This window comes from Taudactylus pleione, unplaced genomic scaffold (genome assembly GCF_031769625.1).
Source record: "Taudactylus pleione unplaced genomic scaffold, aTauple2 ptg000218l, whole genome shotgun sequence".
In the NCBI taxonomy this organism is placed as follows: Eukaryota; Metazoa; Chordata; class Amphibia; order Anura; family Myobatrachidae; genus Taudactylus; species Taudactylus pleione.
The window spans coordinates 10,985,427-11,000,170 of NW_028284620.1; the positions used below are offsets into that span (position 1 = coordinate 10,985,427).

Consider the following 14,744-nt stretch of genomic DNA (forward strand, 5'->3'; position numbering starts at 1 on the left):
AAACACAAGAAGGGACTTATGTGTTTATTTGCCTTTTCTACAAATGGAACTTGATGAGACCGAGTGTTTCCTGACAAGTATCAGCTTTCTGTTTGCTAGCTGTGACAAATATTCCGAGATTAAACCTTTTTGAACAACCAATCACTTAAATCTCTATACAGATTTGCTTGCTTTTCTGGAACTGATTAAATGTTTAGCTGCATAGAAGAATAATAAATTCCTTCTACCCTGAAGGAATATTTCAAACTGTGCACGTTCTCAAAGCTATGTATACATTTAGGAAGACTTTCAGATTTACTTTTTTTTTTTTTATTATTCAATAGATTTGGATTGATGTTTAAGCGTGATGTCCATCTTTCTATGGATTACGTGGCAAGATCTAATACTATGAAATATTGTTCTTGTCTCAATAGGTGACAATTACAGACAATGGTTATCCTCCAAAATCAACCATCTGCCGGGTCATTGCCAAGGTCCTGGATGAAAATGACAGTAAACCCCAGTTTCTGCAAAAATTTTACAAGATCCAGCTGCCTGAACGTGAAAAGACCGAGCGGGAGAAAAACTCCAAGAGGGATCCAATCTACAGAGTAATTGCTGTAGATAAGGATGACGGGCCTAATGCCGAAATTTCGTACAGCATTGAAGATGGAGACGAGCATGGCAAATTCTTCATTGAGCCTAAAACTGGGGTAGTTTCATCCAAGAAGTTCTCTGCTGCTGGAGAATATGACATTATTACAGTAAGTGTAATTCTGTGTCTACAAATATATCTGGATTAGTATATTTTCTAAATTGTAGTATTTAATAATTGCTGCAGCAGTGAATTAAGTAACAAATATGCCAACATTTAAATGACTGAATTTGTCAGAACCTGGGTACTACGAAATTTAAACTGAAATAACTGAAGCATTAACTATGTCTGTCCAGCATTTCTCATGCATATGAAAAAGCAGGACCTCTTTCTGCTTTAAAGGATGGAATTTCGGTATTTGGTATCACTTGAATGGCAAGAATGTTTTCTCGGCTGTGGTCCATGTCCCTCAGTGTTGTATCTGGCCAATAAGACAAGGTACGCCACTTGAGGAAGGTGTAGCCCCTATATGACCTTGATGCTGGATTATGATCCTATCAATTTCGATATGATCATTAGCCGGCATGGGAGGCAATTTGGTTGGAAGGTGACAGTTGTTGGCCTATGTGTGCAGTTATCTTTCCATGACACCATCTGACCACAATGAAGCCAGGAAAATCTGGCTGCTCAATCAGAGAGATGGTTGGCCAGATCTTACCTGATTTAGACATCGACATGTGGAGCCACAGGACCAGCCACCTTATCAGATATTAAAGAAAATATATACAGGGCAGAAAAGCATTTATAAACCATATCAAAATGGGTTAAATTGTAAACTGTAACACACTGTAAAGTGTGCTTGTTAAATAAAAAGATATTCACTAAAATTATAGCATGTAAGCTTTATATTTGCTTTAATAATATGTAAATCAGTAGGACCATGCCTCCAGTTGTCTCCGTGTATCTTCTAAAATTGTAGCCAAAGTATACTTATATTGTATATCCACTCCTTTACATTACTATGGAACATATAAACAAAAATATATTTCTTTGTACTGAGTCCTCAAACCGCAGCTTACTGTCACCTGACAATATTTGTTTTTAATTGAGTAGCGCAAATAGTTCTGATTGGTTTTCTGTTGAAACTGTTGATGTAATCAAGGTGATCAGACAGTGGGGACAGGCTATGCCTAGATCATTGGTATTGCTGGTATAGCATTTATTTCCGTTACCACATTAAATCCATCGGTCAAAGCCGGTGATCGTCGGTGGCTTTGAAAAATTATCAGATAGTAAATCCTAGTCCATGGTTGCTGGATATGTCATACACTGGGACTAGAAATTTCTATCTGCATATTCACCATGAAATACTTGTGCAGCTGTAACCTCTGTTATTTTATTTGCTACAGGCTATTTTTTTTATGTCTCCCCTCCCCCTCACTAAAATGATACACGACAAACAGGAAATTCATATTAATAGTAATAGAATGTTTAATCCCTAGTTGAATGCACCTTTAATCATAAAAATAAAATAAGTTTTTGATCATGTGGGATATCTTACATATAAGGTCAGAACCGTGCATTGGGCACAATTTGATTTGCTCAGGAGATCGACTGTATCCTGTAGGAGCCATAAGGGCAACACAAATAAGTCTGCCTGGAGAGTAACCTTTTCTGTAGCGAGATGTCCTCTTTAAAATGGTCCTCCAGTGTGGATTCATATTTTATTGTATGTAGACAAAATGCTTAGCTTTAGATTACTCTGTGGAATTATACTGCAGCCATCACTATTCACTCAATGGAAGACCTTCAGCAGGATATGAGGCACTTTCTGCAGCATAAATATTAATTATCCTTATTTCCGTGATGAAGCTATTGATTGGTGCTGTTTTGATTTATATGCTTTATTACACACTTATAGATTAAAGCTGTTGATAACGGAAGACCTCAGAAGTCATCCAGTACTCGATTACATATAGAATGGATTGCAAAGCCAACACAGTTGATGGAACCAATTGCCTTTGAAGAACCATTTTTCACCTTCACTGTGATGGAAACTGATCCTGTAGCTCATATGATTGGCGTCATATCTGCGCAACCTATGGGCACGCCATTGTGGTTTGACATCACCGGTAAGAATGTACAATTATTTCAGACAAGTGCAAGTAATACTCTATTTGGAATTTTGTGGAAATAGTACAGTAGCACAATATTTTATTTGAACTTAGAAGAATTTTAAAGTACAGTATGTGGATGCTAACTAATAGTTATGTTGTATTTAATTGCTTTATTGTACAGTGTAGTGTTGCAATTTTGATGGTTATTATGTTTTTTGTTTTGTTTTGTTTTGTTGTATTGTTAAAACGTAGCTTCTTGTGAACTTCTGAGATGATATTAAATATCCTATGTGCCTTTTTGTAGCTCTTAAATACCAGGGAAAAGTTTTGAAGTGGTTACAGTCATACCATAATGATTTTGACCTGGGTGGGTGAAACCATCTGCAGCTCGAGGTGTGTGATCATCCTGCAGAGGGATTTATTAATATTCAAACATTATTACTATTAGCAATTCATTCATATTCAGGATTGCTGTTCCTTCTCAAAGGTTTTTTTTAATTGTTGTAAATGGGTGCGGCGTGAATAGACACATGAATGACAACCATTAAAAAATATATATCCTTTACGAACAACTTTATAAAAATTGTATTCGCAAACCGTTATCTTGCGAACACCTTTTTTTAACGTCCATCGTACTGACAGTTTCCTGTGTCTTTATCATTTGAACGCATAACCAGCCTCTAATGAAAGAACCAAAATAAACATTGTAACAACAGAAGAACAGTTACTGTGACTAAGCTTTGTAACATGGTAACTTTTAAACCAAAACAAGGCTAAATTGAATTTTTGTACATTTAAAATACACCACTAAACATTCTCTATTTGAAAAATATATCCTTTCAGGAATTGCTGTATGTCATGTTAAAATATACAGTATTGCAATTATTAACAAATGTTACCATATACCATTACCATATACAGGCAGTTTATGGTTTCTATGCATGCTGCCACATTCCCAGCTGCTGGTCGGATTTGAATACATTTTCAGTAAATGATCATCTAAAAGTGCAAGCAGAAGACAAAGGTTGGCGTTGACGTGGTAATGCTGCTGAAGACAGTGCTGTAACTGAATGAAAGCCCAGCCTGAGGGGGTATCTGCAGCAATATGTAGCACATTCAAGGTTACCTAGCCTCCCTTTTATTGCCTCCATGAAATACATGCCCTCGTTAATCCAGCTAGAATTACAATTTCTGTTGGTAGTTTAGATTCCAGTCATATGTCATCTAATGAAAAGCTATGAGATCCGTTTCTTCTTAACGTATTAATTCCCAGTGCTGGCTGAAAGACATAATGGGGTTCATAGAGCTTATCAAAAGATGATAAAAAGCCGAACCGTAATGTTATTACATGAAGTTTCCTCATAGAGTGGTTCCATCACATGACCTGGTAATTGCACTTTTCTTTATCTCACACAAGACAGGTATCACTGATTAAAACAGACACTTTGAGCTGGCTGCGGCTTCTGGAGTATCTGTACCTGTCTGTGAGATGCTAGATTATTTAACATACTTAACTCTACATTAACATTTGTGAAAATGGTCTCTGCTTTGTATTATTCAGTGCACATTTCATAGGTGAAGATGTAGGTATATTACAAATAAAATAAGCCATTTTTAAACCATATGGAAACAGAGAATATTTTTCCAACCATTTCATCTAAATAGGTGCATTACTTTTATTTTTGGGTTTGGATCATTGCATCAGCTGCTGATGCTACAGTAAATGTGAAATTGAGTGGCTTTGTGCATCTCCTCCATGGTAATGTAATGTTCCGAGCGTAAGCCTCAATGCTAAATGAAACCTTAAACTGCTTCTACATCATAATTATAGTTTCACAGGGTAGACCGTATCCATAGAAAGCCCCCTGTACAAAGCCGTGTGCATTACTCTTAGTGAATGATGTTGCGCTGAATGATACTATTGCAGAGAGAGAGAGTGCTGTTTGCATAGGGCAATATTTTGCCTTAACTGATACAGTCAAGGAAAGTGCAAACATAAGGTCCACATATATCTGATGGGATTATTTAAATTAAAGATAAGGTGTAAATAGTAGAGATGTGTGGTTCGAATTTCCTGAAGAACTAACACACCCGAACTTAGGGGTTCCGCCTCTGATAACTTTTGGGATGCCAAGTAGACCAGAGTCCTGGCTCAGTTCTGCTGTAAATTCAGAACTCTCATTTAAAAACCAAATCTCTGTTTTGGATTGTATGTAAACAGGTCCAAATTACATAATTTTAGCTATTTTTTACAAATATTAAAGGAATCTGAAACAAAAGATTTGGGGGGGTGGTTTTGCCAAAACCATAACATTTGAGGGTAGCCTACCAAAACACAGGTGTCCGCGACACATCTCTAGTATATAGGGTGCATTTAGGGGTCATTAGCTATTTTCCAGAAGGGCGCACAGCATGTTTCTTCCTCCAATATGAATTTATTTTTCAACATACTTGGAGGTGATTAATTTCATCCTTAGCACTTTCTAAGCACACTTAATATACTGTAAAAATACACATTTTCAAGGTTCTATAAACCAGTGCAATGAAAACAATAAAATGTGCAAAAGTGAAACATGCAATAAGAATGTCACAATAGGGTGTGAAATAAGAGATGGACAGTAATTAGATATACAATGTCTAGATAGACCCCAGATGTTAGACAGTCAATAGGTCGACAGGTACAAAAGGTCGACACACTAAAGGTCAACATATAAGAAGGTCGACCGGTACAAATGGTTGACAGGGTCAAATTGTTGACATGAAAATAGTCGTCACATGATTTTTTTTTTAGCCCTAATCTTCACCCTAACTCTAACCCTAACCCTCCCCTTGGTGCCTAACCCTAAACCTCCCTCCTGGTGCCTAAACCTAACCGTCAGGGTAGGTTCCTGACACTAACCAACCCTTCTAGTGCCTAACCGTTGGCGTAGGTGCCTGACCCTAACCGTCCCTTCTAGTGCCTAACCCTCCCTCCTGGTGCCTAACCCTAACCGTCTTGGTAAGTGCCTAACCGTGGGGGTAAGTGCCTAACCATCCAGTAAGTGCCTAATCCTAAACAAAAAAAAAAATCATGTGTCGATCATTTTTGTTGACAATTTTCATGTCGACCTTTTGACCCTGTCGACCATTTGTACCTGTTGACCTTCTTACATGTCGACCTTTAGTGTGTTGAACTTTTGACTGTCTAATATCTGGGGTCTATCTAGACATTGTCTAACTAATTACTGTCTATCTACAGTCCGAAACCCATCACAATATACCCTCTCATGATTCATTAAGACAAAAAGGGTGGGATGCATTAAAGCCAGAAATGCGGTCAAACCCCTGCAAATGCCATCTTTGGGGGTTTGACTGTATCTCTCATATGCACCAAGCCCCGGAATGCGATACATTCTGGGGCTTGGATGCTGTGGGCAATGCCGTCTTATTCACAAAGTGATGTGAGAGGAATCCTCCCAGCACCCCCTGCTGCACACGCGTCCTTCTGCACATGCTCAAAAGGACACCAGAGAGAATTCTGGGTCATAGACCCGGAAGTCCCTCACTCTCAAAGGAAAGCTCTTACTGTGCGAGCTGTCCTTTGTGATTTACTTCATGCATACATTAAGGGATACATGCATGCGAAAAGTGGCGGGATGCATCACATTGAAATTGCATCCTGCCCAAATAGTGTTTAGCTGAGCAGTGTATTGTAAACATTCATTATTATAAACCACTGGACTTTACAGTGCCATCTCTGCTCCCCTCACTAGGCACATCTTCAGGTGGAAAGGGGGCTCTGTATCCAGTTGTGGAAGTCCAAGTGTAGTTCCAATGACCATGAATAGAGTTGGCACATTATAACACATGACCCTGCGCACACATAAAACACAGTGCAGGTCTAGCTTTTCGATATTACCTTTTTTAATGTTTTGTTTAAAACCCTAAAGCATCTCTGAGAAAATGGTTGTTAGGAGAAATGTGGCAGCCTGGAGCAGAACACATTTAAAACATATATTTTATTTGAAGAAAAATCAGTTGGATAAAAAGTAAGTTTGTTAATAAAGCTGCTTCTGGCCGTGGTTGGGTTATTCTGTGCCGGTGTCACGTTATACTCCTTCAGATTGTTTTGCAATATGTTGGAAAATGAAAGGTTAGCCATTTAAAATGGCAGTGACATTTACACAATCCAAAAAGCTGCTTGGTAATAGAAATCTAAGGTGATAGCATAGCGGGAATATCCATGCAAAACGAGAGCGCTTTAATAAACAATTCCATATTTTAACATCTGTAATGTTGTATCTTTAGCTCTTTGTTTTCGTTTATGTTGACGCGTGCAGCAAAGGTTGCCCCATCCATCTGTTGATCCTCGACTTTGTTTTAATCCCTCCAGATGTTGTGCAATTATGCACCGTTTCCGAAAGATTTATTTGTTAACTGCTGTTTATAAATTGCAAATATATGTTGCTGACTGTAATTGCAATACCCTTGTTAACGTGCGTTTATAGATTTATATTTGTGACAAGTGCTTTTATCTCCTACTCGGTGGCCGGGTTTTGGAAGAGCGAGCTTTTAGGCAATGGCGCCTGAGCTGCCACATCCCACAACTTGCTCTCCGTTCAGCTTGGGAGGCCTCCTGCTGCATGCTGTCAGTTATCTGAGGATGTCTCGCATCACCTCATTACACTGTACATTGTGTTGCAGAATGGTCCCATCTGAACTCCGAATCAGGCAGCTGTATTTGCATAAAGCACGTACAAGCTCTGACTGCACAATAGCGAGAAGCAGATACATTCTTAAAAAAATAATCTGTAGAAAGCATGTGGATGAATACGTAAGATCAGCTGTTATATGCAGTATATTCTATATTCTTCTTCTCTGTTGTACTTTTAAATGTATGGTGATTTCAGAAAGTTCTGTGATATTCTAAATTGCATTTATATCCTTTGTTTATTAGATAGTTTGTCTGATTTCTAATAATCAGCTGTCTGTAAATACTTTGTTTTTGCACCCTGCTTCCCCTCATGTAATCATCAACCTGAGCTTTTGCACAATTATACTCTTTGCTTAAACCATAAAAAGATCTATACCGATATTAACACTATCACATAACTAACAAACTAGAACATCCTCCGTAGAAGGCATGGGTATCATCATCAACATTCAGAATGTCAACAATGAGAAGGGAGACATGCTGACATGGCATTAGAGCTTTAGAAGTTTAAACATGATGCTTTACCATCATGTTGAAGTTCTAAAGCCGACCCGGTTACCATGTTCTAAATCACATTACTACAAAGTAGCCATGATGGGTTCGACATGACTCCCTCCCCCTTCTCATTGTCGTCAAGTTTACTACATTCACTATAGAGGATTATAGTACAGACTGATGCTATGGTGCAGGGACAAATAAGGAACAACTGTATCAGTGCACAATGTGACCACACACATACATTGCCAAACTGCAGTAAGCCAGATGTTTATATGCCAGTGTGACTGACAGTACTGCGACACAGGGATGGGCAGTGTGTGAGGTTTGGACTGCTCCCACCCCTGCAGTGAAGGGAGTCATTGGTTTTCTGTAATGTGTAATCAAATCATAGAGTGTCTGTCTCTAAATGCCATTTTACCAAGACCATGGTTAATCATATTTGTTAAATCAAATCAATCAAAATTGCAGAACGTGGGTCTGGACACTTTTTTTCGGGGGAGCCAACTTGTGCATACTTGTATTACACATTCTGAAACTGGGCATAGACAAGTAGTGTTCATTCTAGCACCTTGCACCTGTCACAACCAGTGCAGTTCCTTTTTCTTGCCTGGGGTGTCACTCTCTGCTATGGTGCTTCTAGCACACTCAGCTAATGCAACAAACTGCTGAGATACAGACCAGTGTGTGATAGAAGCACCAGAGCAGAGAGCGACACCCCAGGTAGGAATAAGGAACTGCACGGGTTGTGACAGGTGCAGGGTGCTAGCACGAGCACTAGACAAGTATGGATTTTTGTACCATCTCCACTTACAACTGCAGAGGTGTAACGAGACGTTCTCACTTATACAAAGATAAGTGAGGGCGTGTTGACGAGACTGCGCACTATGCAAAGTTGTACGTAGGCACAACTGTTTCTATTTGTATGATTTGCACATACCAATGTGTCCTTGCTCATCTAACCTAAATACGCCAGGCAACGCGATATGGGAGTGAACCGTCAGGACCCATTCAACTCTGCTAGCATCGGGCACCTTTTTGTACCGAAAATGCATCTAAGTCACAATGCGATGCGACTAGCATGCACCAGGAGACTGTACTGAGTAATTTGATGTGACATTTGTATATCTGTGTACAACTGAGAATGTAAATGGCATTTGGCGTGGAAAAACAGCTGTGGTCTCTGCATTGCATGCTGATTGAGAGACCGTCACACACATATATAAAAGTGTCACATTAATTTAATCAGCACTGTTCCCTGATGCATCCTAGTTGCATCACATTGTGACTTAGACACTTTTTCGCCACAAAAAGACGCAAAAAAGATGCCCAGGGCTAGCAGAGGCTCACGCGACCAGTCGCACCACGAGGGGCTGCTCTGACTGCAGCAAAGATAGGTGAGGACACATCTGTAGCATAGGCTGGTGAATGTGATGACAAGTAGCAAACCAAGCCTAGGGATATAAGGGTAGGTGCACCGTAGTATGTGAACAAATATACACTTCATTTATTTTTTTTAACAATGTGCGCAGTGCGACAGCACATACGCTTAATCAGTCTCCATGTGAGTAGATTTATTTAAATGGACTGAAAAGTTTCAAAAGCTGACAAAATAGCTGTTAAAAATGAATAATACATCTGCAATGAGTCTCTCTTACTCCTATTTTCATACTACATAAATTAGGGAGGAGGTGCCAATAGGAGAGGGAGTGGGCACATTACAAGAATGAACAAACTAAATGTATGACCGTTGTAGGAAAAATAACAAGCATCAGCCATTTGATGTTTCTTGCCTTGTTTAAAGCTCTTTTGGGTTGATTTGACATAATATCATGCTGATGTTTTACTGTGTGTACAATGTGCTATGCCCTTCTCAATAATTGACACTAATGTATGGTTATAAGGTATGGGGTTGGGCATCCAAATTAGGAGCAGTAGTATAATTTATACAATACACCAATAATATGAACAAACTTCTAGCAGCTTTATATTATATGTCCCCTTACTGAGTGTTTGTATTGAGTACCTCATCGTTGGAGTGCCTCCCTCACCATTGAAGTGGCTGGCAGGGAGGTGCCATGATGAAAAACATTACCTGTTAGAGATTCACTGACTGATCGGAAATGACTATGTACATAATGCAGTGCTCCTTATGGTCAGCCGTTTTGACATTTCCCTGTTTTTCTGTGTCTGTTCTGTCTTTACTGTGAGCGCTGCCAGGAGATGACCTATCTAGTGAAGTCTTTTACATCCTTCAGATGGCTTGTGACCCAAGCTGTGTAGCAGAAGGTAGCTGCTACAGCGGGATCTTTTATTTCAGTAGCTTGTTCTAGACCCATTACTGTAGATAAATCATTTGTTTTGGATTATGTGCTTGTATTTTATTTTCCTCTCATTACTAGCGTCCCACATTTTGCCGAAGAGGTTTTTATGTTTTTCTGTGTTTTTTCTTTTTTTTTTTTTTTCCAAGGACAAATGTATGTTCTTTACCACTGGCTTTCTGAAAGATTGATATTGGAGTAATTAGGGCATAAGCATTAGCTTGTGGCTATCATTATATGACAGCTAATTATAAAATTGTAACAGTCTTCCATCTAAAAAGTCATGATCAGTTGTCTGCAATGAGCTGTGATTTGGTTTGACAAAATAGTTGTGTCTAAATCTGCATAGCACTACATCAGTTTTATATGTTGAATGTTAGTTGATGATAATGAGTCTGACGCTAATATAGACACATTAAGTGACTGCAGATAAGAACCAAGTGTTTTCTATACATATATAGCCAGTCCATTACCTACAGACGGAACCTCTGGATACTCCTATATCAATCCAATTCAGTTTGAAATGTGATGTGTTAGTGCACAGGTAGGCAGCTCCTGGCTCTTTTGCTGCTGTTATGCTGGGTACACACCTGAGCAACAAAGCTTCCGGCCAACCGTCACGCAAGCCAAGCAGCTGATTTGGTAAGCAAATGACCACTCGATATGTCTGGCCAGACATCACAACTGGACAAGCATTTAAATTTTCCTGCCCGGTTGTGATGTCAGTGTCGGCGGTTCCTGCGGCCAGTGTAAGGGGCAGTCTGTAGGTCGCCTGTATACATCAGCAGATGCACACGATATATCTGCAGTGCTGCACGGCTGACATGATATATCTGTGAACAATGTCGTTCAGATATATTGTGTGTACAAACCAGCTAATGTAATTAATGCCGTTACTCAGCTTTACGAATGATATATCGCATAGTGTGTACCCAGCATTAGACTGAAACTCCCAGGATCAGCACTAAGGTACCTGGCAGACAGAGCCAAGAGAGTTTTATATCAATACAGCTAAAGAGACACGTCGCCTACACCTGTTCCAGTGTGACTTTGTATTTGCAACACTTGCAGTAGTGTTTTATTCCTTCACTTTTAATTTCATTACATAGATTGTATAAATGTAGCGTCTACATGTCATTGTTGTTGTTCATGTTTGTAGTCTTCTCAACCATTGTAATTCTGCGTTCCACACTTCCTCCACTCTCCTCAATTTGTGCTGTAACGTGGCCTCTGGTGATCTTGTGTTCTTGATTTCCGCTGCAGCAGGTGTAAATACTTATTTATAAACTTCTCACTCATTTTAACCAGGTGGAAACTACGACAGCAGGTTTGATGTAGACAAGGGCACAGGAACTATCATTGTTGCGAGACCTCTCGATGCAGAACAGAAATCTAATTACAACTTGACAGTGGAGGCAACAGATGGGACAAGATCCATCAGTACACAGGTAATTGAATTGCTAATGAAGTGTATTAAAAGGAATTTTGGTAGGCTTGTAGCTATATAACCTATGTTCTATATCATGGTAGCATAAACCTGTTTTAATGTGCAGAGACTAAGAGGGGTTAATACAGATGGATAAAACTGGGGAGGGGGGATATGCACCAAAGTAGCTTTGAGTCCAGTCAAATAAACCTTAGAACAAATTTAAACAGAACAGAGAATTGTTGCTATTCCACTATACGCACTTCAGAAGTATACTGTCAGCATATTAATGTTTTCCCTGCTGGTAATGAATGCTGGGACTATACCCGGTATCTCCTAAGACTGTAGTGTATAAAACCTGTGAGGTGTACAGGCGGGTTCTGGACTGTAGATGGACATTAAAAAGGTTGACAGTGTCTAGATAGACACCAGATGTTAGACAGTCGACAGGGACAAAAGGTCAACACACTAAATGTAATAAGGTCGCCGTTTATAAAATGTCGACATGAAAATGGTCGACTCATGATTTTTTAATTTATTTTATTGTTTTACGGTTATGCACTTACTCTAGTGTTAGGCACTTACCCCGATGGGTAGGGTTAGGACTTACCCCTAAGGTTAGGGTTAGGCACCAGGAGGGAGGCTTAGACACTTACCAGAGGGTTAGGGACTAGAAGGGACAGTTAGGGTCAGGCACCTACCCCGATGGTTAGAGAGAGGCATCCGGAGGGAATCGGTATGATTTACGGCCGGTGGTTCTAATCCCTACAGCGGCAGCCCGACTGAGGAGGAAATCCCGATCGTCCTTAAGGTAAGAATAAACTAACCTAATTCTACCCCCTAACCCTCCTTTAGGATGCCTAACCTCCCCCCCCCCCCCAGTGTCTAGCCCTAATCCCCCCTTCCCCGCAGCCTAACCCTAAGTCTCCCGGGGGGTGCCTAACCCTAGCCTCCCCCCCGTGGGGTGCCTAACCCTAATCCCCCTTCCCCTCCCCCCGGGGGTGCCTAACCCCCCCTTACCCTAGCCTAGCCCTAACCTCTCGACGGCTTCCCGACTGCTTCCCACCAGGAAGGAGGTTTAGGGTTAGGCACCAAGGTAGGGTTAGGATATGGGTGAAGATTAGGTCTTAAGAAAAAAAAATTATAATTCGTTTCGACCATTTTCATGTCGACCTTTTGACTCTGTTGACCATTTGTATCTGTCGACCTTCTTACATGTTGACCTTTAGTGTATCAACATTTTGTCCCAGTCGACCTATTGACTGTCTAACATCTGGTGTCTGTTTAGACACTGGGTCTCATTCAGACCCACTCGCAAGCGCCTATGCGCTCACAAGCGCGTCGATGTTAAGGCCCTGCGCACGCGCAGCGGCCGCACTGCCCGTGCGCAAGCCCCGGAGCGAGAGAGAAATTCTCTTGCTCCGGGGCTCACTACAAAAGGGGCGGCTGTCGATTGTGATCGACAGCTCGCACCATTTTATAGGCGGGGTGGGGGGGTGGCTGGCCAAACGGAGGAGTTCCCGACGGAACACCTGCCGTTTGGGGGCGGCCCCACTGACATCACTCGTGATGTCAGTGGTGAGCTTCCAGCTCTAGTAGAGCCGAAAGCTCACTGGGGCTTGCGGTAGACGAGACCCTACCGCAAGGGTCTCATCGCAAGCCCCGATGGTCGCGATGGTCTTGACCGTCGCGACCATCAACCTGTCCATTTGCTAAAGCTGTGGGTGGATACCCATAGTCTAGCAAGCGGCCAGGAGGCCGACTCTGAACATAGAAGCGGCTGCCCTCATTCAGAACGAGCACTCGCATTTTGCGAGTGGCTCTGAATGAGGTCCACTGTCAACCTTTTTACTGTCTATCTGTTAATCCTCCCAGCGCTCTCCCTTTTTCTTTCCCAAAATTTGGCGTTAAAGTTGTTTGAAGCAGTGGCCACACAGCTAATATGGCCACTACTGCATATACTTTTGTGCTGCGACGCCATCAAGAGGAGACGTCTGTGCTACACGCTTAATATGAACTGAATGTATAACTAATATTATGCAAAGTTCTTTGAAGTATGTGTAACTGAAAGCTCATATTATGTGTAGTAGGTGACACCGTCATGCTGGAATAGATAATGTTTATCGCTGAAGTGCCAAAGAGGATTAAAATATGGTGCTGTGCTCCAATTGCAGAAATGTTTTTTGATTAATTAGGCTTTGCCATTTGGGGACAGATTGGTTTTGGGACATTGTGACATAAGGAAGTCATACATTAATTACTGTAGCCTGGAATCAGCCAAAAGCTTAATGTTAACAAGAAATAGTTTTAGCACACTAGGTGGTCTCCTGGGTGTATCAATGTAAAATGTAGTAAAAATTATGTCCCCAGGACATAAGCACAGCAGGCGGGAGCTTAGAGGAGCCCAATGCTCACAAACAGCTAGAAGCAAGAGGTGGCAATGGGATGCAGTCAGGATACCGCCCAACAATATCCCAGCGCTGACATCCCGACATGGGACTAAAGATAGGCGTCGAAATCCCTACGCCTATCATTAGCCCCACTACAAAATCCCGACACACGGCATACCGAATGAAAGTAAGGTGGGTCGGGTGTCTTAGCATTTAGCCACGGTGGGGGTGGTTAGATTTAGGGACCCCCGGCGGGACTCAGGCTCCACCCTGGGAGGGTTAGGGTTGGGCACCACTAGGATAGGGGGGGTTAGTGTTAGGCACCCCTCCAGGAGGGTTAGGTTTAGGGTGCGAGGAGGTGGGGTTAGGTTTAAGCACTAACGGGGAGAGGTTAGGGATAGGCACAAGGTGGGGAGGTTAGGGTTAGGCACCACTTAGGGTACTTACCTGCCGCTATCGGTATTTGATCCGCCGCCGGCATTACATGCCGATTCCGTGGCAATCCCCTTCCTTTCCCTGTGTGGTAAGCTGAAGTGGAACCTTTCCCTGTCTGGCTGAGCCAGTGCTACAGCAGCGGGGAAAATAGTAAAAATGTCTGCGTCACTAAATGGCATATAATACATAAATATCCCAAGAGCTGTAATTTGTAGCATATAAATACTCTTTTATTACATATAGAAACTAGCTGACTGCAGTCATAATTGTTACTCTAAAAACGGACACAAAAT

At 41.2% G+C, this 14,744-nt stretch overlaps 1 protein-coding gene across 1 annotated transcript in view; it reads left to right on the forward strand.

The window, feature by feature from the left end:
* FAT1 (FAT atypical cadherin 1) overlaps positions 1–14,744 on the forward strand; it is a 191,486-nt gene that overhangs the window by 108,121 nt on the left and 68,621 nt on the right. The window contains exons 5-7 of the mRNA XM_088478768.1: positions 414–743; positions 2,496–2,706; positions 11,509–11,648. Of these exons, the coding sequence (XP_088334894.1) occupies positions 414–743; positions 2,496–2,706; positions 11,509–11,648 (681 nt within the window). The remainder of the gene's footprint in view (positions 1–413; positions 744–2,495; positions 2,707–11,508; positions 11,649–14,744) is intronic.